Source organism: Xiphophorus hellerii, chromosome 9 (genome assembly GCF_003331165.1).
Source record: "Xiphophorus hellerii strain 12219 chromosome 9, Xiphophorus_hellerii-4.1, whole genome shotgun sequence".
In the NCBI taxonomy this organism is placed as follows: domain Eukaryota; kingdom Metazoa; phylum Chordata; class Actinopteri; order Cyprinodontiformes; family Poeciliidae; genus Xiphophorus; species Xiphophorus hellerii.
The window spans coordinates 14,778,454-14,802,546 of record NC_045680.1 but is presented as its reverse complement, the minus strand read 5'-3'; the positions used below and the strand labels follow the sequence as shown (position 1 = coordinate 14,802,546).

The 24,093-nt window shown below is 40.7% G+C and overlaps 1 protein-coding gene across 4 annotated transcripts in view; it reads right to left on the bottom strand.

Annotated features, from left to right (window-relative positions):
* The window catches only part of abl2 (c-abl oncogene 2, non-receptor tyrosine kinase), a 36,255-nt gene that overhangs the window by 10,354 nt on the left and 1,808 nt on the right, over positions 1–24,093 (bottom strand). The window contains exons 1-8 of one of the 4 annotated variants that reach the window (XM_032571277.1): positions 10,941–11,160; positions 10,621–10,752; positions 5,957–6,252; positions 5,584–5,856; positions 5,344–5,428; positions 5,063–5,240; positions 4,784–4,968; positions 4,354–4,506 (exon numbers count right to left, since the gene is read on the bottom strand). In XM_032571277.1, coding sequence (XP_032427168.1) covers positions 4,354–4,506; positions 4,784–4,968; positions 5,063–5,240; positions 5,344–5,428; positions 5,584–5,856; positions 5,957–6,252; positions 10,621–10,752; positions 10,941–11,052 — 1,414 coding nt within the window. In that variant the 5' untranslated portion in view covers positions 11,053–11,160. Of the gene's footprint in view, positions 1–4,353; positions 4,507–4,783; positions 4,969–5,062; positions 5,241–5,343; positions 5,429–5,583; positions 5,857–5,956; positions 6,253–10,620; positions 10,753–10,940; positions 11,161–24,093 lie in introns of those variants that run through there. The other 3 variants (XM_032571278.1, XM_032571275.1, XM_032571276.1) reach the window with 3 other exon arrangements.

Genomic DNA, 24,093 nt, shown 5'->3' with positions numbered 1-24,093 from the left:
CCCCCTGCCTGGGAGAGGAGATCCCTGCGGGCGGGGAGTTTCCAGGGCTTCATTACCAGCAAGCTGATTATTTCTGCATACCATGACTTTGCTGGCCAACGAGGGGCCACCAGAATCAAGGACAGGCCCCATCTGCGTACTCTCTCTAGCACTGGCAGAATCATTTCCACTGGGGGAAATGCATACAGAAGCACATTGGGCCATGGGTGAGCCAGGGCATCCACTCCCAGTGGAGCGCTGTGATCCGTTATGGAAAAGAATAGGGGACAGTGGGTGTTGGCTTTGGTGGCAAAGAGATCCACTGAAGCTTTGCCGAACCTTTGCCAAATCTGTACAACCACGGATGGATGTAGTCTCCACTCCCTCACCAGTGGGCCTCCCCTTGACAGCAGATCCGCCCCCAAATTCAGGTGTCCTGGAATATGAGTTGCTTTGACAGACAGAAAATGAATGCTGCACCACTGCAATAGTCTGTGAGATAATTTCAGCAAGGGAAGTGAATGAGTGCCCCCTTGTCTGTTTATGTAGGACACCACAGTGGTGTTGTCTGTCCTTATCAGAACATGCTGGTTCATCAGAACCTTGCAAAAATGCCTCAGAGCTAGCAGGACAGCTCGCAACTCCAGGTAGTTTATGTGGAGCTTGGATTGGGATAATGTCCAGACCCCCCTCACCGCAACGCCATCGCATATTGCCCCCCACCCCTTCAGAGAGGCATCTGTGGACAACACTTTGCGAAAGGACACCCTGCCGATTGGAGACCCACGGTATAGCAGACCGGGCTCTCTCCATGGGCGAAGGGCTGACATGCAAGAAGCAGTTATCGTCAGCCTTCTGTGCAGGTGCCGTGACGTGCACAGCCGGTGAGAGCGTGTCCACCGCTGTATTGGGCGCATTTTCAACAGTCCGAGTGGCACCACTGCGATCATGGAGGCCATTATTCCCATCAGCTGCAAGACAGTCTGGAAGCGCAGTTTGCACCCCAACTGAAACTGAGCTAGGCATCGATGAAACGCGGTCACACGATGCTCTGAGAGACGAGCTCGAGCTGACAGGGAGCATATTTCCAGCCCCAGGAATGAGAACTGTTGACTCGGGTTCAGTGAACTTTTTTGAAAGTTTACCGAGAAACCCAGCGCTTGAATGTGGGACAGCACCTGCGGCAGCTGGTCTGCAGCCTGCTCTCTGGAACTGGCTATTAAAGCCCAGTCGTCCAGATAAGCTAGAATGCGAATTCCCTTTTCTCTGAGAGGGGCTAGCGCTGTCTCCACAATTTTCGTAAATGTGCGAGGGGCAAGAGACAGACCGAAGGGTAAGACCAGGTACTCGTACGCTATTCCCTCGAAAGCAAACCTCAGAAAACGTCTGTGTTCTGGGTGTATTGCTACGTGAAAGTAAGCATCCGTCAGATCGATTGTTGCAAACCAATCGCCTGGGCCGACTGCGTTCAAAAGTTGCCTCAGCGTCAACATTTTGAATTTGAACTTGCGAAGGTGCTTGTTTAACACTCTTAAATCCAGGATGGGACGTAGCCCACCTCCCTTCTTCGGAACAACAAAATAGCGGCTGTACCAACCTCTTTTTGCTTCCGAAGTGGGAACCACACGCACTGCTCCTTTTGCCAACAACGTGTTTATTTCGTCTCTCAGAACTCTGGCTGCTTCGGTCCCCACAGTTGTGTTTATAACTGATTGGAACCTGGGCGGTCTTATCCGGAACTGCAACCGGTAACCCGTAGCAAGGGTCCTTTCTATCCATGGGGAAAGTGCGCATGCGCGCCAAAAGGGTACGCGTGCAGCCAGACTGCTGACCTGATGCACTGTTGGGGAGGTGCTGCCCTCTGCTGGGATGGAGAGGAGTAGCTCCGTTTGACTGTTGTGCACGCTGTGGCACACAGTGCTTTGATTTTGATTTTTTGGCAAAGGAATTGCACTCTTTATTGAAACATGTGGAACAGTTACACAAACATTCAGAACATTTTCTCTCGTTTCTTGAGAAACATTTAGCCCACTTAAACCTGGGGCTGAGAGTGCAAATTGTATGTGCGTTGGGGTGTTGTGCTTGGGAGACTGTGTTAGGAAAACGCAGCGCCTCTTGGGGCTGGAACCCTGAACAGAACAAACAAGATGCCTTTTGCGCATAAACGAATGAGTGGCGGCAATCAGGTCTCCCTGCTTCTGATGCCTCTCTGTTGTCACGCCGTCTCACGTCGTTAGGATGACTGAGGCTTTTTCTTCCGAGACGTCAAATCTCGTTGAAAACCCGGAGGGGGGCCTTTGCTCCAAGCCGACTGGCGGGGAGTATGCTTTTTCAACGGCTGTGAAATTGTAGTGTTCAGAGCTGCGGGGGGTGCTGCTCTCTTAGGTGGTGCCGGTGTCGTCACCGGCTTGCGTGCGCTCATGTTGGACCTGGACCTAGCGTCACGTCTGGGAATGATGCAACGAAGAGCTTCAGTTTGCTTTTTCTTAAGCTCGAACTTCGCTTGGATTGCATCAAGGGACTGCCCAAAAAGCCCATCTGTTGACACCGGCTCATCCAGGTATATGGCCCTGTCCCTATCGGGAACGTCAGAAAGCGTTAGCCATAAGTGTCTCTGAGCAACCACTGTGGAAGCCATCCCCCTCCCCAGTGAGAGCGCAGCACAGCGGGATGTGCGAAGAATATAATCAGCAGTGATTCTGATCTCATTTAAGAGGGGGATCAGATGGCTATCAGGAGGCATCTGAGCCCCTAGCTCGGACAAGCACATAGCTTGATAAGTTTGAAGCATGGTGGCCAAGCTCAGGGAGCGAGCAGTGGTTGCTTGAGCGCGATAGGTCTTCTCCAACTGAGATGCGGAAAACCTGCATTGTTTTGAGGGCAAGGTGGCAGAGTCGCCCACACCATGGTTGTATGATGGCGCCAGGTAAGCTGCCAAGGACGCCTCCATCGGTGGTAAATTAACCAGACCCGCTTTGTCAGCACCCTCCAGGTCCACATACTGCCCGTAGCCAGGCACTGTAACACGCGTGGACAACGGTTTGTTCCAGGACGACGTTAGCTCCGAGACAAAATCTGGGAACATGGGCAGGCGGTTTTTAACCGCAGCTGGCTCCGTCGGAAGGTAGAATCCAGTGAAACGGGACACCTTCTGAGCAGGAGGAGGGGTGGGCCACTCGACGTCTAACTTATCAGCTGCACGACGGCAAAGGGAAAGGAACGATGTGTCGTCCTGACCCACCGGGGATGAAGCGGCAGCAGATGGACACTGACCCGCGGAAAAGTCGTCATCATCTTCCGAAAGACTGTGACTTTCCAGGCCGATGTCTAGCACGTCATCATCACCCTGAGCCTCGAGGTGATAATGAGATGGCGCTGCGTCCTGTACCGTTTCGGCTAACCCGTCCACATACTCCATATGGTCTGCCCAGCTGGAAGCAGGGGCTGCCCAGCTGGAAGTGGAAGCTTTGGCCCCTTCATCCTCGTCAGACTCGGACGAAACCGGATTCCTAGACTCGGACAGCAAGGGGTCTTGTTGTGACACGGTAGCCTCTCCCAGCACTTTCTGCACAAACTTGACCCGCCGTTCAAGCGTGGAGCGCCGAAGCTGGCTACAAAAAGCACAAGCGGTCGGCTCCGACAACGCTCTTCTGGCGTGGACAATTCCAAGGCAGACGGGGCATGCCTCGTGCTGGTCCTTTTCGTGAAGCGTGAAGCCGCACTCCTGAGGACAGGGGCGAACGGAAGACTTCTGCTTCGCCATTTTTTGCTTCGTGCTCATCCCGAACCACGAAACCAAAAAAAGTAAAAAATAGACAAACCGAAGAAACAACTAGCGCTCAGCGGGTAGACACGCTAACCAGAAGGCAGCAGTAGCTAACACCAACAGGAGCAGTTAAGCTAGTTTTGGAAAAGAAAACAAGAGCGATGCTATCTAGCAGCAGCTAGAAAGCACGGATTTGAAGTTAGGTGTTCTCAGCGAGGTGAAGAGCGTAAGAACTGAATAATGACTGTGATGGGGGTGTATTTATATGCAGGCGGGGCCTGCCACCCATCATCACACGTCATTTGCCTTACGGCGTGATTAAAGGTGTCTTCAGTTAGGCCACGCAGGGCGTGATATCCCATACTCTATGTGTTGTACCGAGTGAATCGACTGAAAGGGAACCACATTTCTACCCACAGTTTTGAGTTCAAAGACAGTTATTTTTTGCAAGTTTTTATGTTATTGTTTCAGCTTTGCAGATGTTGCATGGTAAGCAAAATCAATGAATGCAGTTGTTACTGTGCCTCTTTTTCAAACTTGTGCAACACTACAAATGTATTGCACAACCATTTAACCAACAGGTCATATGTAAAACAGATGGTACTTACATGCTCTCATTAGTTCATAAACTTTGGGTGGACATCCTTCTGGTTGCTCCATGCGATAGCCTTTCTCCAGGAGATCGTACACTTGAGACAAGTCTATGCCTGGGTATGGAGACATGCCGTAGGTGGCAATTTCCCACAGCAGCACACCAAATGCTGTAGAGAGAGACAGGTCAGTGATAATCCAGCACATCTTTAGATTGATTATTTTTTAACTTTATCGCACAGTATTATAATTACAGTTGGGTTGGACAATATGCAACTTGATCTGAGTCTTTGATTGAATTGAAATTAACTGATTTAAACTAAACTGGATTTGTATGACTGGAAATAAACTTGACCTGGCATTTGTAGAGCTACATAAATATACAAACTAAGTGAACAAAAATGTTGAAATCCTCTAAATATGAATAAATGCACAGGGTTTGCTCACCCCAGACGTCAGATTTGATGGAGAAGGTGTTATATGCAAGGCTCTCTGGTGCAGTCCATTTGATGGGGAACTTGGCTCCGGCGTGGGCAGTGTAAGTGTCGCCGGTCATCAAGCGGCTCAGACCAAAGTCCGCAACTTTAACAACGTGATTTTCACCCACCAGGCAATTTCTTGCCGCCAGGTCCCTGAGGAAAGAGTTTAGGAGTAGAATTTGAGGATATGCCAGGAAAACCATCCATCCATTTCTATATCTGCAAATGAACCAAACCATACGCATACCTGTGGATGAAATTCTTCTTCTCCAGATATTCCATAGCAGAGGAGATTTGTGTGGCCATGTAGAGCAGTGCCACAGCATTCACCTCAGACTTTTCACAATCTCTCAAGTAATCCAGGAGGTTGCCATGTGGCATGTACTCTGTCACAATGTAGAAAGGAGGCTCCAATGTGCACACACCTGTGGGGAAAAAAATAAGCGAATCACAATCTTTCATTGAAAAAAATTTGGCATTTCTGCCAGCATGAAAAACATTGAAGCGAATGAGCTGCTTAATAATTACCAAGTAGCTGAACGAGGTTTGGGTGTTTAACCTCTTTCATAACCGCTGCCTCTTTCAGAAACTCCTCAACTTCCATAGTGTCCTCCTGCACAGGAAGAAAAAGGAAAGATTATCAAATGTGTAATTCCTACAACCACCTGCAGGTGGTGATCTATAGCTATTCTTAGGACGCTCTATCCATCTCTGCTACTTTAGATACTACAAATAGTTTTCACATATGAATGAATACTCAGTTCCAACCTTGAGCGTTTTGACAGCCACAGTGAGGTTGTACTTCTTCCAAACTCCAACATAAACCTCCCCGTATTGGCCTCCTCCCAGCTTGTGCTTCATGGTGATGTCTGTGCGCTCCATCTCCCATTTATCGTGAATGGGGGAAACGCCGTACACAGTGGGCTTGTTGCATTTGGGTGCAGGATAGTGCAGCGTGGTGACCAGGCCGTCAGGTACAGTGGAGTGGTGGTGGACCAGCTCAGCCAGGGTGGCGAAACGGCTCTCGGATGTGACGTACACCTGAGGGGAAGGGTGGAAAGCAGCAAAGGTCAGAATTTAGATAAATACGATTTGGAGATGCAAAAACAAGAGCATTAAATGAAAACAGTCATGCCTCTACCTTCCCATCAGTGGCCGTGTTGATCCGGTAGTGGTACACTCTCCCCTCGTATCGCAGAGAAATGGACAGCTGGCCAGGGCTGCTTTCACTTTCCCGGACCAGAAAACTGCCGTTGATGAGGGAGGAAAGCAGGTACTCTGCAGCGCTGCGGGAGACCGGTCCGTGGTACCAGCTGTGCTTCTCCAGGCTGTTGACCGGCGTGATGTAGTTGGAGGGCACCCAACCCTGGCCGTTCTTCGACCGCACCTCACTCCACTCTCCATTCTGGTTGTAGCCCAGCACACGCAGCTTCTCACCTGGAGACAAAACAAATTAGGTGAAATTAGCAAAAGTAGCTTTGATTACAGGGTGCATCACAAGAACAACCTCTAAAAATACCAGAGAACAAGTCAGGATTTGAATTAGTCTCAGCAGCATTAGACATCAATTATTTCCGCCATTTTTTGGTCCTTGGAGGTGGTTCCAGTCCAGATTGTGATAACATTTTAAATGCTAGTCTAACACAGAAGGTGTCATGGAGATGACACACCTGCCTGTAAAACTAGATCAAACACTGCTGCAACAATGGAGATGGCAGAACAGAACATCAGTCATACAGGGCTAGGCAAACCCGGGCATGTAGCGACTTTGTTTGTTGTCTTTGTCTGACGTCAGTGCAGGGCACATAAGGGAGTGTAGACGCCAATGTGCTGAAAGGAGGCATCGGTTAGCCAAAACACTCAACGGAACAGAGGTTGGGACATGCATGCTGGATGCAGGTTAAAATGAAAACATATTAAAAGAGATAGATTGAGATGAGAAGAATGCAGATTGAGTGGATCCTATAGGAAAAATCAAATGATTAATTTTAAAATCCAATTAAACCTACAATGACTATCATACATATTAAAAAAGAAAGGAATTTAGAAAATGTTCTGGCTACACTGACTCGGTGCCCTCATTCAATTAGGAGGTCTGTAATTTATCACATTCTACTTAATTGGACTTTTAGTAGTCTTCTGTGGTAATGAGTTTTGTATTTCCTTAAAAAAAGCAGCAGTTGCTAGTTTTTAAGAGATTTAAAGGTGATGTATTATGCTTCCTTAAACAGGTAAGGATATTTCTATACAAACCATGCTCATTACATTTTTGGCACAAAATAATCCTTGGATAAGTTGATTTTAGTGTGATCAGTTCTGCCTATTTGGAGCTCCTGTCTTTTTAAATCTAAATAAGACGCTGTTGGTCACTCCTCTTAACTCAACCTTTATACTCGCATGTGAAAATGGCCTCAAACAGATCCACAATTATACAACCGTACATCTTTGAAAAGCAAAAGTAGAGCCTCCTGCACAACCAACAACAATGTACCAAGTGGTTTCTGAATAGTAAGTCAACAGTACAATATTTGTCTTTTCCAGCAGCCATTGTACAGCACATACAGCGGTAAAACCAGCAGGAACTCAACTGGGGTTGCTAGGTAACGACACGGTGCCCGTTGATTGTAACTTAGCAATCGGGAGGTTTTTGAAACGGCTTATTTTCCAGGCACCAAAATATATTAACTTGTTGCCATAAAACAGTAGGTTGTTTTTAGAAGAAGTAGAAACCCAAATGGGAATTGTACAAAAAAAAATTATTTTGCATAACAGGTCCCCTTTAAGAGCAACATATTCTAATAAAGCAAATAAATCCTCTGAGAAAAAAAGCACTATGGGAATCTGCTGCTTACAAGATTTTTTACAATTTTTTTTTTTCCATACTCAAATTTCGAGAAGCAAATGTTGAGGATGGATACATGGACCAGATGATAGATGGATTCATGAAAGGCTGAGAGAATAGATGGACAAACTGGTAGACAGATGAAAGGATGGAGGGATGCTAGATGGATAGAGGAAAGATTGGAAGAGGTATGGATTGAGGTACGGGCAAGAATGAATGACAGATTGAGAGGAAGAGGAATAGATCAGTTTCAGGTGGATGACGGCAGAGGGAATAAATTCTGGAAATCAAATTTCTATTCTCTTAACATACTGATCCAACCCTGGAAAACAAATCATATTGCATGCTTTTCACAATTATATAAGGAATGCGCACATAGTGACACCAAGATGACACATGATCATGTACTAGGACTATAGAAAATTACAATTAACAACTGATCATCCCCATCCAGTGGTCTCCTGTCTGCGGCGCCAACTTTGTGGGAGTGGAACTACTGACTCCTGTATTCATAAAGGAAGAGTTGCCCCAGCTGGCATGAAGAAGAGACAAATCATAAGCAGAAAACATGTGTTCGCTCTGTCCTCCTCCTCCTCCACCACTGCTCATTCACCTGTTATTATTACAGTTGAACTGATTTAATGTTAATTCAGCCATTAGAGCCAGCCAGTTTCCACGTGCAGCCAAGCCTGGGAGGACACATGTGCTGGCATGTGGGAAGAAATCTCAGATTCACTCCATGAGTCAGGGTCTAAACATCATTTCCATCCCAGGCAGCTGGCACAGAAAGTCCTAAAAATGATGAATTAACAGACTGCCACGTTTAAGGCTTTAGATCTGTTAGTATCGTGAGCCTGCCTGTGTTTGAATCTGACTGAATCTGCATCAGTAACAGAACATCTCTGTTGCTGACGCTCAATTACAGAGAAAACTGAACAGAGTGTGCAAATCTCTATGAAGTCAAACTGGCCAATTCAAATGTTAACTTATTATTAGTTAAAACATACTATAAAAAAGAAAATTTGCTGCAGGTTCTTCTTTCTTCGTTAAATCATATCTAAGCCTGATGCAATAAGCAATTATTTGTATGATAAATTAAAACAAGCTCAATTTCCATTCTAATGATTTAATATTTTTGAAGGGCAATATTTTTCACAGAGGCTTCATAACCCATTTTATTTGTGGGTTCAGTTGTGTTTTTCTTTCCATTTTAATTATTGTTTTTATGTTTAATTCTGAATATTTAAGATATCTTCCAGTTCCAGTGTTGAGCGCTCTTTATAAAATTATATTTCGTTGGTCTTTGAAAAAGCGAGAACTAGCATTACTATGTCATTATTAATATTATTTGAAAATGGTCTCAAAACAATTGTTGCTTAGTGCAACAACTACTGGGACAATTTTGTAACAGGCCTACATACTGTATATAACTAATTAGTATTAGATTTTTATTTAACAAAGAAAATGTATTGGAAGTAAATATAGTGGATTAAGGTGTTCAATTGAATAAAAATGTAGACATTTATGTATTTGATCCAATTAATGGATAAGAATTTCAAAGATATAAAAATAAACTTTTTCACAAGTAACTAATCAGAGCCAACTGAGGAAAAATGTCAAGTACTGATTTCTAGTTAGTCACTTCATACATCTCAGATTTCAGGAGAATATTTTCATGTATATGTATTTAAGGAAAATACACACCAATAAACCCATAATAGAGGAAAATTGGGAGAAATAAACTGACATTTATGCCATTAAATGTGTAGTAAAACATGACCAATTAAGTCATCTCACTATTACTGAATTTATTTTATTTACTCCTTTACTGCTAAATGTTCTTGAGGCCGATTCAACGACCTGTACCTGTTTTTCATAGTTTGTCATTTTCTTTTAACTGTGTAACTCTTTGTATTGTATTTGTTGCTGCTTCTTGGCCAGGACTTCATTCAAAAAGGTTTTTAATCTCAATGGATTTTCAACCCTTTATTGGTTTAAAATGAACAAAAAGGGGAAGAAAATTACCGTAAACCTAATCATAGAGTATATATACTCTAATATACACCCTGAAGGATGTATAATAGAGAATATATGATTACCTCTTCAAAAAAAACAAGTTTTTTTCAACTTTAGTAAATTATAAAACAAAGAAAAGCTCAATGGAGGAGTAAATAAATTGAGCTTTACATTAGTTTTCTTATCTGCTTATATAATGAGGTGTAGGTGTGACTGATACAGAACATTTCCCTGGATTAAGTTGAGCTTGATCTGACATAATTATGTCTAAATGGCAAACACTGTAATACTGTAGCCTGGATGATTACAGTGATGACGCTTCACTCTGATCTGTGGCAACAACATTCATACAGTATGTGTTTCTTACAAGGGCGGGGTGCTGAACAAAAGTAGTCATGGAAAACAAATACCTGAAATACATGTCAATGATGTTGCTAAGTACCAAACCTATGGGATTACGGAATCAAAGAACGTTGTAGGGTGAGAGAATTGAGTTTCTATCCATTACAATAAATTCAGTTTGTAAATTTAGATGCAGTTTATTACAATTATTCTGGGTGCACTGATAAATAGGCTCTGGTTTCCTTAATTTTGGGGGATCGACTGATACTTACATGTGAAACCGATCAAATGCAACGATCTTATCTACCTCTGCACAGGTCTAAAAATCAGCCATTCTCCTCTTCTGCTCTGCCTAAGGAAGATTTGACTGACAGAACCACCAGGTCACCTCTGCAGTTAACAGTCACCCCACTGTAGCACTGTTTCTTGCTATCTTTAGCAACATTTTAGCCAAAAAAAAAAAAAAATATATATATATATATATATATATATATATATATATATAAAAATTGGTATTGGCAGATCAGGCTTCTTAAATATTGGTAGGTGAACCCCTAGTCACAATATAAACACACATTTTCAGTGTATGTTACAAATTATTTTACCTTTGGTGATGCTGAGTGTGTTGTCCCCACTAGCAACAAAGTCATAAAGTGCAACGAAGAGGTTGGGGTCGCTCTCAGTCGCCCCCAGCAGGTTTTCCTTAGAGCTCCATCGCACTGCCTCGGTCAGAACTTCTGGGAGAAAGGAGAAATTAAGGGTTAGCAAGTGGCACAAATCAATGGCTCAAAATTTTTTTTAAATTAAGCATCTGGTGCTGAAAATGTAGAAAAAGGTCAGAGAAACGTAACACAGTAAGTTTCTCTAATACAGAGCTGTGGTATGAAGTCTGTTGACCTTAGAAACTCTCCTTCGGATTGACTACCTTTCTGTTCTGCATCAGTCCCCTGACTAAGCCCTGTGCGAAGCTGCAGGCCGCTCAGAGCTGCCCATTCATCTTCAAAGCTGCTGTTTGCCTGAAGGCACCTCAAAAGCATCACTTTACCCAATGTGCTCTACAAAGAGCTCTGTTATCACTGACTACACACAAAAAGACTGCTGCATCTGGCCTGAGCCAGGTAAGATCTGAGGTAGGAGTGTATTCCATCTGTGTGTATATAAGAGAAGAAGAAAGAAAAGGGAGGAGCAAGAACGCTAAATGGGTGCCAAAACGCACACACCCACCCGATGATTAGCTGGTACAGCAGCTGCTGGAGTTCCTGCGTGTCTGAACAGCTGCTCAATGACTGGAAGAGGACTGCATTTGAGGAAAGTGAACAATCACTAAAAGAGCAAATTACTTGAGGCAAAAGTAAATAGTGGTGTATATAGAAATACTGGTTTAATTTTCTCAAACATAGATGTCTCAAACACATCCACATAATCCCTTCAACAGAACACAACCTCAACAAGTGTTTTTTTTTTTTTTTTAACCAAATAACTAAAAGATACAAAGAATACTGTTAAAACTCTCACAACCTTGATGAACAAGTTTTAATGACTTTCAAAGTCCCAGTTAAACAACAATTATACCAATAACCAAACGAGGTTCAACCCTGAAACCGGCTGATTCATTACAGATTCCTGCTGGACGATTAGTCAAACTCTATTCCGTAATCTTCAAACCTGATAATCTTGCTACTACCGTATTTGTTTTCAAGCTGATCAACACTGATCAGCTGATCTGCCTTTACGTCAATGGAGAGCTCACAAAACCAAGTTTATTTTGAAACGGGCAGATAAACAGAGTACAACAAAAGCTCAATAAGAAATAAGAATCTGTAGTTAATATTGCTATATTGTTTTTGGACAGAATGATTGAATACCAGTATTGGGTGTTAAGAGCCACATTGAACTCTGGAGCTGAAGACAGACATGGTTTAGGCTAAACAACATGTTTGAACATATTCTGATTTTTTTGTGCAATTTTGCCAACATGTGTCTAGTACAACAGATAACAGATGATACTGAATACTCATATTCATACTTTTCTACAAAAAACTATTTATGAAGCTAAAGGGAAAGGAGGGAAATTAAACTTGAGTGTATGTAGCAGCATAGAGCTGAAATTAAGAGAGTTTACCATGTATAGATATAAAATGGTTACCAAAGTAACCAAGATTTAGAAACGTTATGGTGTCAGAACAGCTAAAGGATTCCCACATAACATCCTTATGGTTTAGTCATTTTAAAAGAGATCCTATAGAAAGTGATAAAGTTTTACCATAGCGTTGTTCCTCCCCTACCTGTTGCTGCTCCCTGTTGCTCAGCTGGCTGAAAGGCTGCCTGCTACATGTTCTCTTAGAGTGAGGATGTCATACTGACCGTGAATTGTACCATAAAGACAACATGATCTCCCTTCTTTGGCAGATCAATACGTATTAAATCAAGTTTCTTCTTGTCAATGTCACCACAGCATTTGCCCACCTTTGTTCTGAAGAAGCATACACTCTATCGCTGCAGTGGCCGTGACCTGGCTCAGCCACAACTCCCAGTACATCCTCTGTTTTGTTGTGATCAGCTACTAATCCATGTAAAAAAAATGGTGGGTTTTAACAGTCTTCTTAAAAAATGACAGGCGGGAGCCACTCCTCTAGTTCATTTTGTTCATGGCGAAGCACAACGGCACCCTGTGTGAAAGAAATTATTTCCAGACGTCCTTGAATCAGGACGTCTAAACATCCGACACTACAGCAGTGATTATCGGCCTCCTCTCCAGCTTTAATGTGCCCTGGGAGCAGTGAGACTTCTAAGGTCCACGTGGAGCGCACAATCGTGACTTATGGTATCTGAAGTCTAATGCGCTCAGAGAGGCAGAAAGTGGCAGAGGGAGGGTGCTGAACCAAGTGTGGTTGAGGGGAGCATGTGTGCACAGAGGTTGGGGTGGGGGGTGCAGACTTGGGAAAACTAAGCTCAGTGTGATTAGCGTGTGCACATGTAAGAGTGTATAGGGGCTGAAGTGGTGCTGTGGCCAACGGCAGATGGCTGGTGCTGGTCCTCTGGGGGGGAGAGGTACCACTGACCCACGCTTTGTTCTCTCAGTGTGTGTGGGTGTGTGTGTGTGTGTGTTGCACACGCCTGCAACTGCTGCAGCCATGCCAAGCCAACTGTCAGAGCTGCTCCCGTTACACACTACATATCGCAACACTCTTCTCAGGAATGTTTTAATGATATACTGATATTGTGCCAGTCATAGCTGTCAAAGGCCTCAATCTGAAGAATCTAAATTCCAGTCATCACAGAAAGAAAAAAGGTTTAACCAAAAGCTCTGTCACAGATTATTTAGCAACATTTAAATTACTTTTTCATTTTGAATAATATTAAAACAGATTAGCAGCAAGATGCCATTCACCTACTCCTAACTGGTATCTAATGTGCTGAAACATTTGATTGAGGGCGCAGTTGGCCTGCGTGAGGTTTGTCGTGTGTCGGCCCGGGTGCTTCGGTGTGTGTGTGTGTGTGTTGTGGAGAAACCACGGTATTGTGTCGAGCAAAGCAAAGAGGGTGCTCGGGAGTCTGAGAGGAATGCCAGGCCCGCTCGCGCAGGACAGCTGCGACAGAGGTGACCCTGCTCCCAAAGCACACATAGCATGCAGAGACGCATACCTGCATCGCATTTGCACAAATCAGCGCTAACACCAGTTTCCCTGGCCGTCCCTGCAGCTGTTTGTTGGTGCCTCCCAGTGCCAATAAAACTGTCACTCCACCAAGCAGCAGCCATGTGGAAAAGAATTAAAACACCGGCACCCTAATCAAAAACAATACTGATTGTATTTGAAGTGCACAGAGTAGAGAGGTAAGGTTGTATTTTTAGCTGCTTGAGAAGAAAACATGGCAGCAAAGACATCCAGAAATAACTCTCCACATAGTGATTGTGGCGCTGAGATAATCGGTCGGCCGCCTGCAGGAAGCATGAACAAAAACCCTGAGACAATGTTGCGGATGAGACCCACGTACACAAGACGTTCCATAAGCCTATATGGACAGGTCTTATCGTATCCGCGCATTTACTCATACACAGACAAAGTAGAAGAGAAATATAGGTGGGTCAGAGACGCATGAGACTGAGGACGCTCAGGGAGGTGCACTGGCGAGTCAGAGGGGTTTTAGAGAATAAAAGACAAAGCTTTTGGCGTTTTAGTTCAAGTTCTGTCATGATAATGACATAATAATTATCTGTTGGAACAGAGAAGGTTCTCCAAAAACCCTTGAGGGGTCTAAATGTCAGCTGCTGTTAAAATACAAATAAAAGATAAAAATGTAATTTGCAAGACTGATGAAATGTATGAACTGAGTTATTTTAAGCCAAATTCTTGCATTGTTTCTTTACTTTCATATTAAACTATAAAAATACTTTTTAATTACAGAAATACTCAGAGAAACATTTTTTAAGAGCTTTGAAAAAACAAAAATTATTTGAGCTGAATTATATTTTTTATTGAACTCTTGAAATGTACCACTTGTTTACAGGAACCCATCAGTGGAAATAACTGCAAAACCTAAACAACAATACAAACTGAACTTGATATATATATACTGTATATACACACAGTATATATAAATAAACTTTTCTTAATTTGGTTCATAACAGAACCCTAAAGTACTTTATATTGCTGGGTTTCATTTATAGAACAAAACAACAGACTAAGATTTTACAACAAAACAGCTAAACTTGTATTCTAATGTATTCCAGACAAATATTACAAGAAAGATAATCATGTTGTGGTTTGAGTGACTGGTCCAGATTTTCTACTCAGTGTCTTTTCAGTGGTCGTGATAACAGTTAATTTTCAGCCCTAATTACAGGTCTTGGTGTTTCACAAAGTGTACTTTACTTTTTAAAGTTTAGAGACATGGAAGAAAAAGTTTTTAACATGCCAAAAAATGTGTGGCAAGAAACAATCCAACAACAGTTCTAGATTCCCTTTGTTAACCTTTTGTGCTCATTTTTTTATTGTGTGTATTTTGTTGCATTTCATAAGCTAAAACGGTGCCAGTAAAAAAAAAAATAGTTAGGGTAGGTTAATACGGGGTGATGAAAATTTCTAGTTTCCTTTTTGTACAAATTGCTGATTCTGGTTTTGTCTCTTTGTGTGACACATAAACTGATAGACAAACTCAAAACTTGTGTTGTATTATTCTTATATGTCAAACCATGTGTCCTTAATGTTTATCTGTTATTTGATTTTTGCTAAACTCAAAAAATGCAGATATCAATGTGACCTTTGTAGAGCTAAAAAGTTTATATGCATTTAATAACCAAGAGAAAGAAAAAACTACCAGTAACTGATCAGTAGATAACATGAACAAAGTGATTTAACACATTGTCAAACAATTGCTTCAGAATGACACAAAACCCTCTGCAGATGTTAAATGGAGCAACCAAATTTAACAAGCACAAAAAGAAAAACTATTTGGTTTCAATTACCTTGCCACAGTCCCTATGAGATTACCATTTGCATTTTGGGAAGCAGATAAACAAAGAGCGACTGAGAGGAAGTCAGTTGAGCATCAGACAAAGGACAATAGTCTCCATAAAGCCACTTCACAAATAAAGACCTACTTCATGGTTATAGTTTGAACACTTACATAACATTCTGAAACTGACAAATCTTACGAATACAGACAGGAAAAATACTTCTTAGAGATCTGCATGAACATCACATCCAAACCTGTATGCACATGTCCTCTGCATTTCTCACTGACTTTCTTAGAGCAGACTCACAACTCCCTCATTGATGTTGCAAACCTGTCTGGAAAAAATATATAGCTGCACATGACCACACAGGCCCTTTGGATGGCCTTCACGTCGGCTATCTACAAGTTAATACACAAATAAAGCCTGAGAGGAGAGACATATCAGCCGTGACCTATGGGGCAGAGCAAACCTCCAGGAGTGGATCAGAACAGGAGCCGGCTCTCGCCGGGCTGCCCCTCTCTGGGCCTGTTATGGCTTAGTAATGGGCTTTAAGTGCTTCCCCTCTGTGTGTGCTGGAAACAAAGCTAAGTGCTTCTTTATATGACAGCAGAGTGTATGACTAGCATATGATGACTTCCAGGGGAAAAAAACCTCACCCACTCAGCTTATACACACAAATTACCGGTATATCTACATATAATGTAAAGCTTAATATGTTTATTAAACCAAAATGAACTCCTCCAAGATCTCACAAAAGTTAGTTTAAAATAAACAAGGCTGCAGTTACGGAATATTTTAGTTATCAAGTAGTCCCAGGAACAATTTCTCAATTATTTGGAGAAGCATCCAATAGCAGATATCAGAGTTTTTCCTTAAGGTCCAGTTTTCAAATCTACAAGCAGAACAAATTAGAACATAGTACAACAACATTAATGTACATACAGTATGTCTGCATCATCTACACTCAATTCACTATTTTTTATTTATAATACAAAGTCTTACTAGGACACAAGAGCCAACAGCCATCTTGGTCTTAAATTGATCCAGAGAGGTGATAAGAGGATGCCTGTAATAATAAGAGCTCTTGTTTATTCACACAAGGTGGCAAAGTCAAATGACTGTGCATCATCAAACTCAAATGAAGGAGTCAGAGTCCAACAGTTCAGTTGATAATTCAAAACTTCTTCCATTTGTCATTTAAAAAAATATTTCTTAAAATTTCAAAAAATATTTCTTTGCCAGCTCACAACTGGATCTACTGATCAAAGTTCTTCCTTTCCACTGTCGCATATGTTTGCTCAGGAGAAGAAATTGCCACTAGTAAGTTGATGTAATTCATTTGGCTTTCTTAGAAAGGTTTTTACCAACTTGCATTAAAATCTAAGTTTGACTGCATTATGTTACAAGTGACTGAACTGGAATCTGTGCAGTTACAGTTTAATATGTTTATGTGGATCTGTTTATTGGACAGATTTACTCACATATTTTTAGACATGAACTGGATTCATTTGTCTTGCAAGTGTCTTGAAATCTGTGATGTGTTAGCATTTTACAAACAAACTGAACCGCATTGACACCAAAACAATTTGAAGGTTGTTCACTAACTCATGACCTAATTATCAGAACACAGTAAACTAGGATCAATAAACCGAACCTAGTTTATTCTCTCAGACTGTGGATAATCTGTATAATGACACATGGCCACTGTTTCATCTGTGTTGTGCAATTTTGCAGATAATTATTTTAAATCTTTTTTTTAACACCTCATTCCAGTTCAAACATTATGAATCAGGGCCCTGCATCTGCTTTGGTCTGTCGCAATAAGCAGTATATCTATGAATGCAATGTCAGATCATCTCTTAACTGTATTGATGGGAAGTTGAGTGGAAGGAAAAAAGGTGTGCAAGTGGCAGGGGCACCCTCAGAATGTGAGAGGATTGGAAAACTAAGTCAATTTCAAAACTACAGGTTGTAAATAAAGCAACCTGGGTTTCCTTATCACCTCAGTAGAACAACAGGCTGATCAAATCCATGGCAAACTACATTGATGCAGTAATTAATGCAAAAAAAAGTCCGACCAAGTACTGAGTGTGGGTCTTCAAGAACATACTTTTCACAAATTTATTTTTTAAATTATCTTATTTAATTTTGAATCCTCTAAGAAAATTAATTATGGATTTTCATTCGCTATAAGGACAAAATTACTCTGCATGTAATGAATCTACATAACATACAAGTTTTACTTATGCTCTGGGTTAATGCTATGTTCTGTCCTACTTACTGGATATTAGGGCCATAGCAATTCCTTGAGATAAGCTCAAATGTATGGAAATCCTCATCTTCTTCCAAGCCTGTGAATTACATGATGCATTGCCTCAAGACAATCCTAAAAAGATGTTTATAATTGAGCCCTGTGAGGGGATTTTTTTCAGCCCTCAAATACAAATAAGGTATTTGCAGCAAACATTTGCTTAGTTTCTCCTAACATAACCATACCTGTCAAGTCTCCCGTTTTTTTCCAGGAAACTACTGTATTGTATCTCACTCTCCAGCTGTCCTCCCGTATTAGTATTTTCCTGTAAATATCCCGTACTGTGCCACCAACCCCCTTCCCCAAAATACCCTCTGTTACGTTACTCACCACCCCACCCTCCAACTCCCGCTCTTACGACAGGTATGTATAATTGCACTTTCAACTTTAATGTGTAATGTAAGATTGTCTTCATTCCCAAAAATCTGAAAGATCCTGACAACATGACATGCCCTCCTCTCTTTCTAGAGAAACATCTGTGCGTGGGGTGTTCACGGTGCCATGTCCCCACAGGTAGAGAGGAGTGTTCACTACAACAGATTTAATTCAAAGGCTGAGCAGGAATGTTCCACACCTTGTTACGCATCTTCAAACTTTGAGGTGAAGCTTTTCTAAGCCATCAATCTGCATCTAACATCATAAAAAAAATTGGAGTCAAAGGCGAACTCTTTCCCTTTAAATAAGCACACAATAAAGACGCCTCAAGCTATAAAGTAAAAGAGAATTTTCGATGAACATCACTTGCTTAGGTGACTAAATAAATCATCACATTTACTTGGAATGAAAGCTGAAAAGATTCACAGATGAGGTTTTAGTAGTTGACTCCAACTGCCTTTTCTTTGAGGCTTAACCTGCTGATTCAGGTTATGATCATTTCAGATTTCTCTGTTAAGGAGTCTAAAGCACAAAAAGGAGGGTGGGGTGAGGGGAATGGCGGCATGTTCTTTCTTCCTAGTCTAAAACATTGATCTTGCATGTGGATTCTGCCAAGCAAAGATTCTTCACTTCACTTTTGTCTTGCACTGTTCTAGTTACAAGTCACCAAACTAGACTCAAGCTAATTCAGATAAGAGCACTGACCTTTTCTGAACAATTTCTTTGTGAATCTGCAAAACTACCATTATTCTACCTTGATCAAGCTCAAATTTTAATAAGATAATTTCACTTTATCTTTAAGCACTATTTAGTGATTTACACAGATTTCTGGCATTCTTTGGGGCTTGACTGGCCAATTCCAATTTTAACAGATTATATTTCCTTGCACTACAAAACATTAAAAATGTGCTTCAGGTTCTTTGAGGTAGTTGATTTGAGCCCAAAACAAAGAAATATAAGGTAATCCTTATTCATGCAACAAGTCCAACAGATTTTTAAACTCAAAAATGTGCATAATGTTTTCTGTTGAAAATGGAAAGGTGGGAATTCTTACTTCTATGCAAGGATGGTTCTTTTTATATCTCCAGTACTTTTCAAAATTAATGATATAAAAAAAAGATTACAGCCTTTCCTATTAGAATAATCACAAGCATCTCACTGAACATTTGAGCGCAGTAACGCCACACAGTGACAGGATTAAAGGTTTTCCAACTGATCAGCTTGTTGGATGATTATTAGAAGCCGGACTTGCTGTTTAATCCTCAACAAAAGCTGCACTATTTTACATGTTCCTTAAAAAAAAAAGACTGTAAGGAGTTAAAGAACATTCAAAACTGTCTGTGTGATTTTGTGGATGTATGTGACGGTTAAGTGTGTGCAAGAGTGCATTTCCAGCCAAGTCTTCAGCCTGCAACCCACAAGATAAGCAGCAGTGATAATGCCAGCAGTAGAGTACTCATCCTGGAAGCAAACCAGTGCTTAACAGGCTTGGCACTGAGACCGTCTCTCTCTCTCTCTCTCCCTGGATCTAACTCCCGCCCTGAAACACTACCACAGTGTAAGAGTGAAAACTGGAGGCCACTACAAATAATTTGTTCTCTCCAGCGAAGTTTAAAACCCTGGAGTGTTTTCAGGCTGACAGATGGAAGCATTGCTATACCATCTGCACAGCCAATCATTAAGTGTTTTGATAAATCCCAACTCTTTAATGATAAAAAAGCTATAGAGATGAAGCCAACAAACCAACACTAGGATCTGCAGCTCTGGGAACTACCGATTAGAGTCGACTGATAGCAGATGCAAAGGCTTAAGGCTGTAACTGGGGCTGAGATGCTGCAGGATGCATTCAGTAAAACATTACAGCATTTAAAAGAGGTAAATTTTAAAACTTAAAATAACTGTTTATCCATTATTTAGTTCAAACTAGCTGCAAATCAGCTAAAGTCTGATTTATAGCATTTTTAGCATGAGGTCTTTGAAGTATTTTTGGTAACACTTTATTTGACGGGGTGTGCGTAAGACTGACATGACACTTTCAGAAACATGACATAACACCTGTCATGAACATGAAGGAGTCTTTATGAATGTACATGAATGTTGTCATGAAGTGTCACTTGGTAAATAATGATACTTTTAATGCAAAGGTTTTTAAAAGTTACATTTTAAAATCCACTAAAATCACACAGTTGCAAGTGTCTATTGCAACAAAGAGTTAAAAACCCAAGCAAAAGTGAATTGATATTGATTTAATATCTTCTTCTACAATGAGATTAAAAAGTATAAATAAGCAGATGTCATGTCTTGTTCTACGATAAGATTTAATAATTAATAAAGTTAAAAACAAGTTCATAAATACATATAAAAAGTGCTAAAAATCTTTAAAAACTGTGAAATATGCCCTTAGTGATTGTATTTAGTGACAGCTTAAACAACCAATAGCTGGCGCAGTCTGATTTCATATCAGCCAATAAGGTTGGTTGTCCCATTTTTAACACTTTTTATATATATTTATGAACATTTTTATGAACTTATTTTGAACTTTATTACTTTTTAAATCTTATTGTAGAATAAGACATGAAATCTATTTATTTATACTTTTTAATCTCATTGTAGAAGAAGATATTAAATCAATATCTATTCACTTTTGCTTGTGTTTTTAACACTGGGTTACACAATGTAGTGAGAAACAACACTTTATGCTTCTGCTAGTGGATCTTATCCGTTTTCATCAGCTGGACTCACCTGTTTTGCCCTAATTTCTAATCACTCCTAACCAGAGGAGGGTGGGTGGCATTGTTTAATGATAGATAGGTGTCCTTTTATCCACACCTTAACAGTCAAAAAAAAATAATCAATAAAAAAAATGGACAATAAAGTCCATTACAATCTACCCAGTAGCCAGTGAAGTGTTTGAAATTTCCCTTCCCTAATTCTACACTGCTGGCTATACGTATCCTAATAGTTGGGGCTTCAGGCCATAGAGTCAACAGAAAAGTGGATTTGCCACTAATCTAATTTCACCCACGATGCAAATCAGCTTAGGATGTTAAAACCCAGATCCAGGAACCTCTCTTCTCCTCTGGATAGACTTAACAGTGTATAGTGCTCAGTAGTAAGAGCCTAAAAATGAAAATCCACTCAGCTGCCCTAAATTCTATGATCTGTTTAAATCATAATCACTCTTGATTATTTTTCAAGCAAAAAAAAAAGAAGGAAAACCCACCCTCTACCATACAAGTGTTTTATTTTATGCCATAATTGCAACTACCGAACCCATCCAGAGAGAGTACCTAAATACAAATCCAGATTCTTTTAAAATCTAATCAAGTGTGGCAAATAAGGAAAAGCAACAACTTAGGGAGCAAGTATGAAGGATTTGCTAATGAGATGATTTTAGGAAAAGTTATGCTGCTTTTAATAGCAAAGGTCTCCCAACACTGCAGTGACAATATCAGGTGAAGTCATTGAAATGTGTGACATCCTGACGATGCAAAAAGGAGTGAAACCATCAATACGTCGCGGCCCATGAGAAACCAATAACAATCGACCCAATTCACCAAGAGGGTGCTGTCTGACTGGCGCCGTTTGATTCACCACAGAGGTGGTCTGCTCTTCGTCTGTCCTTGTTTAGCTCAGTGGTTTTGAACTGACCTGTTTGTCTTTACAGGTAAATACAATGAGAAGACAGAGAGGCTGAGTTAAAGATGAGCTGAGTAAAAACTGATGCAAACCCAAGCAGGAAACAAGGTCATGTTTTCTAGCTGGGAATGCTAGAAAGCATGACCTTGTTTTTAGTTCTCACACAAAGGCTACTCATGTTAGAGTTTGAGCAGCAAAATTAGTTTAGAGTAGGGTCAGCTGTTAATTTATGTAAAAACACTAAATCCAGTAGGTCTTGAAAATTGTGTGCACCGACATGTTTCGTAAATGGCTGCTTGGAATCCAGTATTTATTCGCAATTATAGTGCAAGAGTTGTAAATTCAGGGTTTGTAATAATTTAACACTTTCAACCTGTTGGAGAGAGTGAAGCTGTATTATCAGCCAACACCACACACAGATCAAACTGGACAAGATAAGTCAGGAGCAGGGTAATGACAGGTCATAAAGACTCTTATTTTGAAGTGAAAAGGGAAGTAGTTAAAAAAGTACTGAAGAAGCATTCACCTATTTTAAAACAGCTTGGGTGGCTGCATTTTGAGAATTTGATAGAAGAAAATGATAACAGTGACAGATAGGATAAACAGTTTGTAAGCAGGCCAAAGGGTTAATTGTTAGTAATAAGCAGAGTTTAATTTAGTACATTTCAACGCTTTCCATCAGTACAGAATTCAAGAATTATTCAAGTGTTTTCAATTAATCTAAACTGCAACTTAGCCACTCTAATCTAAAGACAGAAATCTGACCAATCAAGTCTGAACTGGATAATTCTGCTCTAAAGAACTTCCCATGACCCCACTTTAACTTTTATGACACCAAATGTATATTTTTAATATATTGGAGAATCACCAGAATAACACAAGTTGGAAAACCCATCCATCCATATATGTACTAGTAAAACCTGAACTGAATTATGCAAATGCTGTATGTTTTGCTACATACCCATATAATTTCCACAATATTTTGTCGCTTTACTTACAACATAACTGATGTCAAAATAGTCAAGTGCAATCCGAATCAATGCCAACGCACTCTTGGTTCAAACTCATAGAGTTCAGATCAATACAATATAGTTTAATCCAGCTTTAGAGTAAAATTTTAATTACATTCAAACCACCTATAGTCCTTTTTAAGACGACATATTCCAATTTATTCCAATTTTGTACAGTAAAACCTAATTATAAAACAATTCCATAAAATCATTACATCAAGCATTATAGAATCTGCATATAATATGCCACATTTACTAAATGTAAACTTGCAACTATTCATTGTATATTTTTTTCCCTTTAAATACAGTATAGTACTTTTACACTACATGAACACCTTTTTTTACCTGGGAATACCCCCGTACTGTCTACCCCTGTCTGCCAGGCTTATTTATTTAAATGTATGTTGGGCAAGAACAGTCAACCATTGTCTTGCGCTCATCACATAAATATATCTGGTTATTTTGGAAGTTTAGGTTATATGAACTTGTGTTTGTGACTGACATGACTAACAGTAAAAACTCACATATATAAACACATATAAAATATGTATTATTTACTATAGCCCAAAGTGAAACTGCTGTCACTTGCAAAGATGGATGGGATACTGCTTAATCACAGCTATACCAATAGACTCTATACCAATAGACTATCAGAATACAACATTAGTTTGATATGCATTGGAGGCTTCAGTGCACAGTAGCAAGCTTCCCCACTTAAAGAGCCTTTGTTCTATTATTGTGTGCTTTGAAGAGTTGCAGTCTCTCTGCAGAGGAGCTGTGTGACAGCACCCTGGTAGCTAAAAAAAGGCTACTCTCGCCTCAACATTGGAGAAAACAGAACAGTGCAGACAGCGAGCCATGCTCCACTCAGAGAGGGCTTGTCTGGCCGTCTGAGAGGACTGTGACTTCTGAGAGCCAAGAACTGAAAATGCTTTCCATTCCCAAAGGTTGCACTTTCTGTTTGTCCTAACTGGCTGGGCCATCAGTGGAAACTAGACAAATTATGCCAAATGTTTCTTTTTTTTGGTCTTTTTACATATTTTACATGAAGCTACCATAATTTATATAAAGAAACGCGTCACTCAAAAAGGGCTGAATCCTTAAAATGTGCAAACAAATGTATTGGTAGGATGTTAAGAGAAAGATTGTACATATTGTATGAAATGATGATCAACACAAATCATGCAGCAGGTATTTTGTCATCTTCACTTAAAAGCTTAGAACAAACAGTAAAATAACAAAGAAGAACACAGAGTGAAAAGAGCAAGCGGTTTCACCGCTTTTC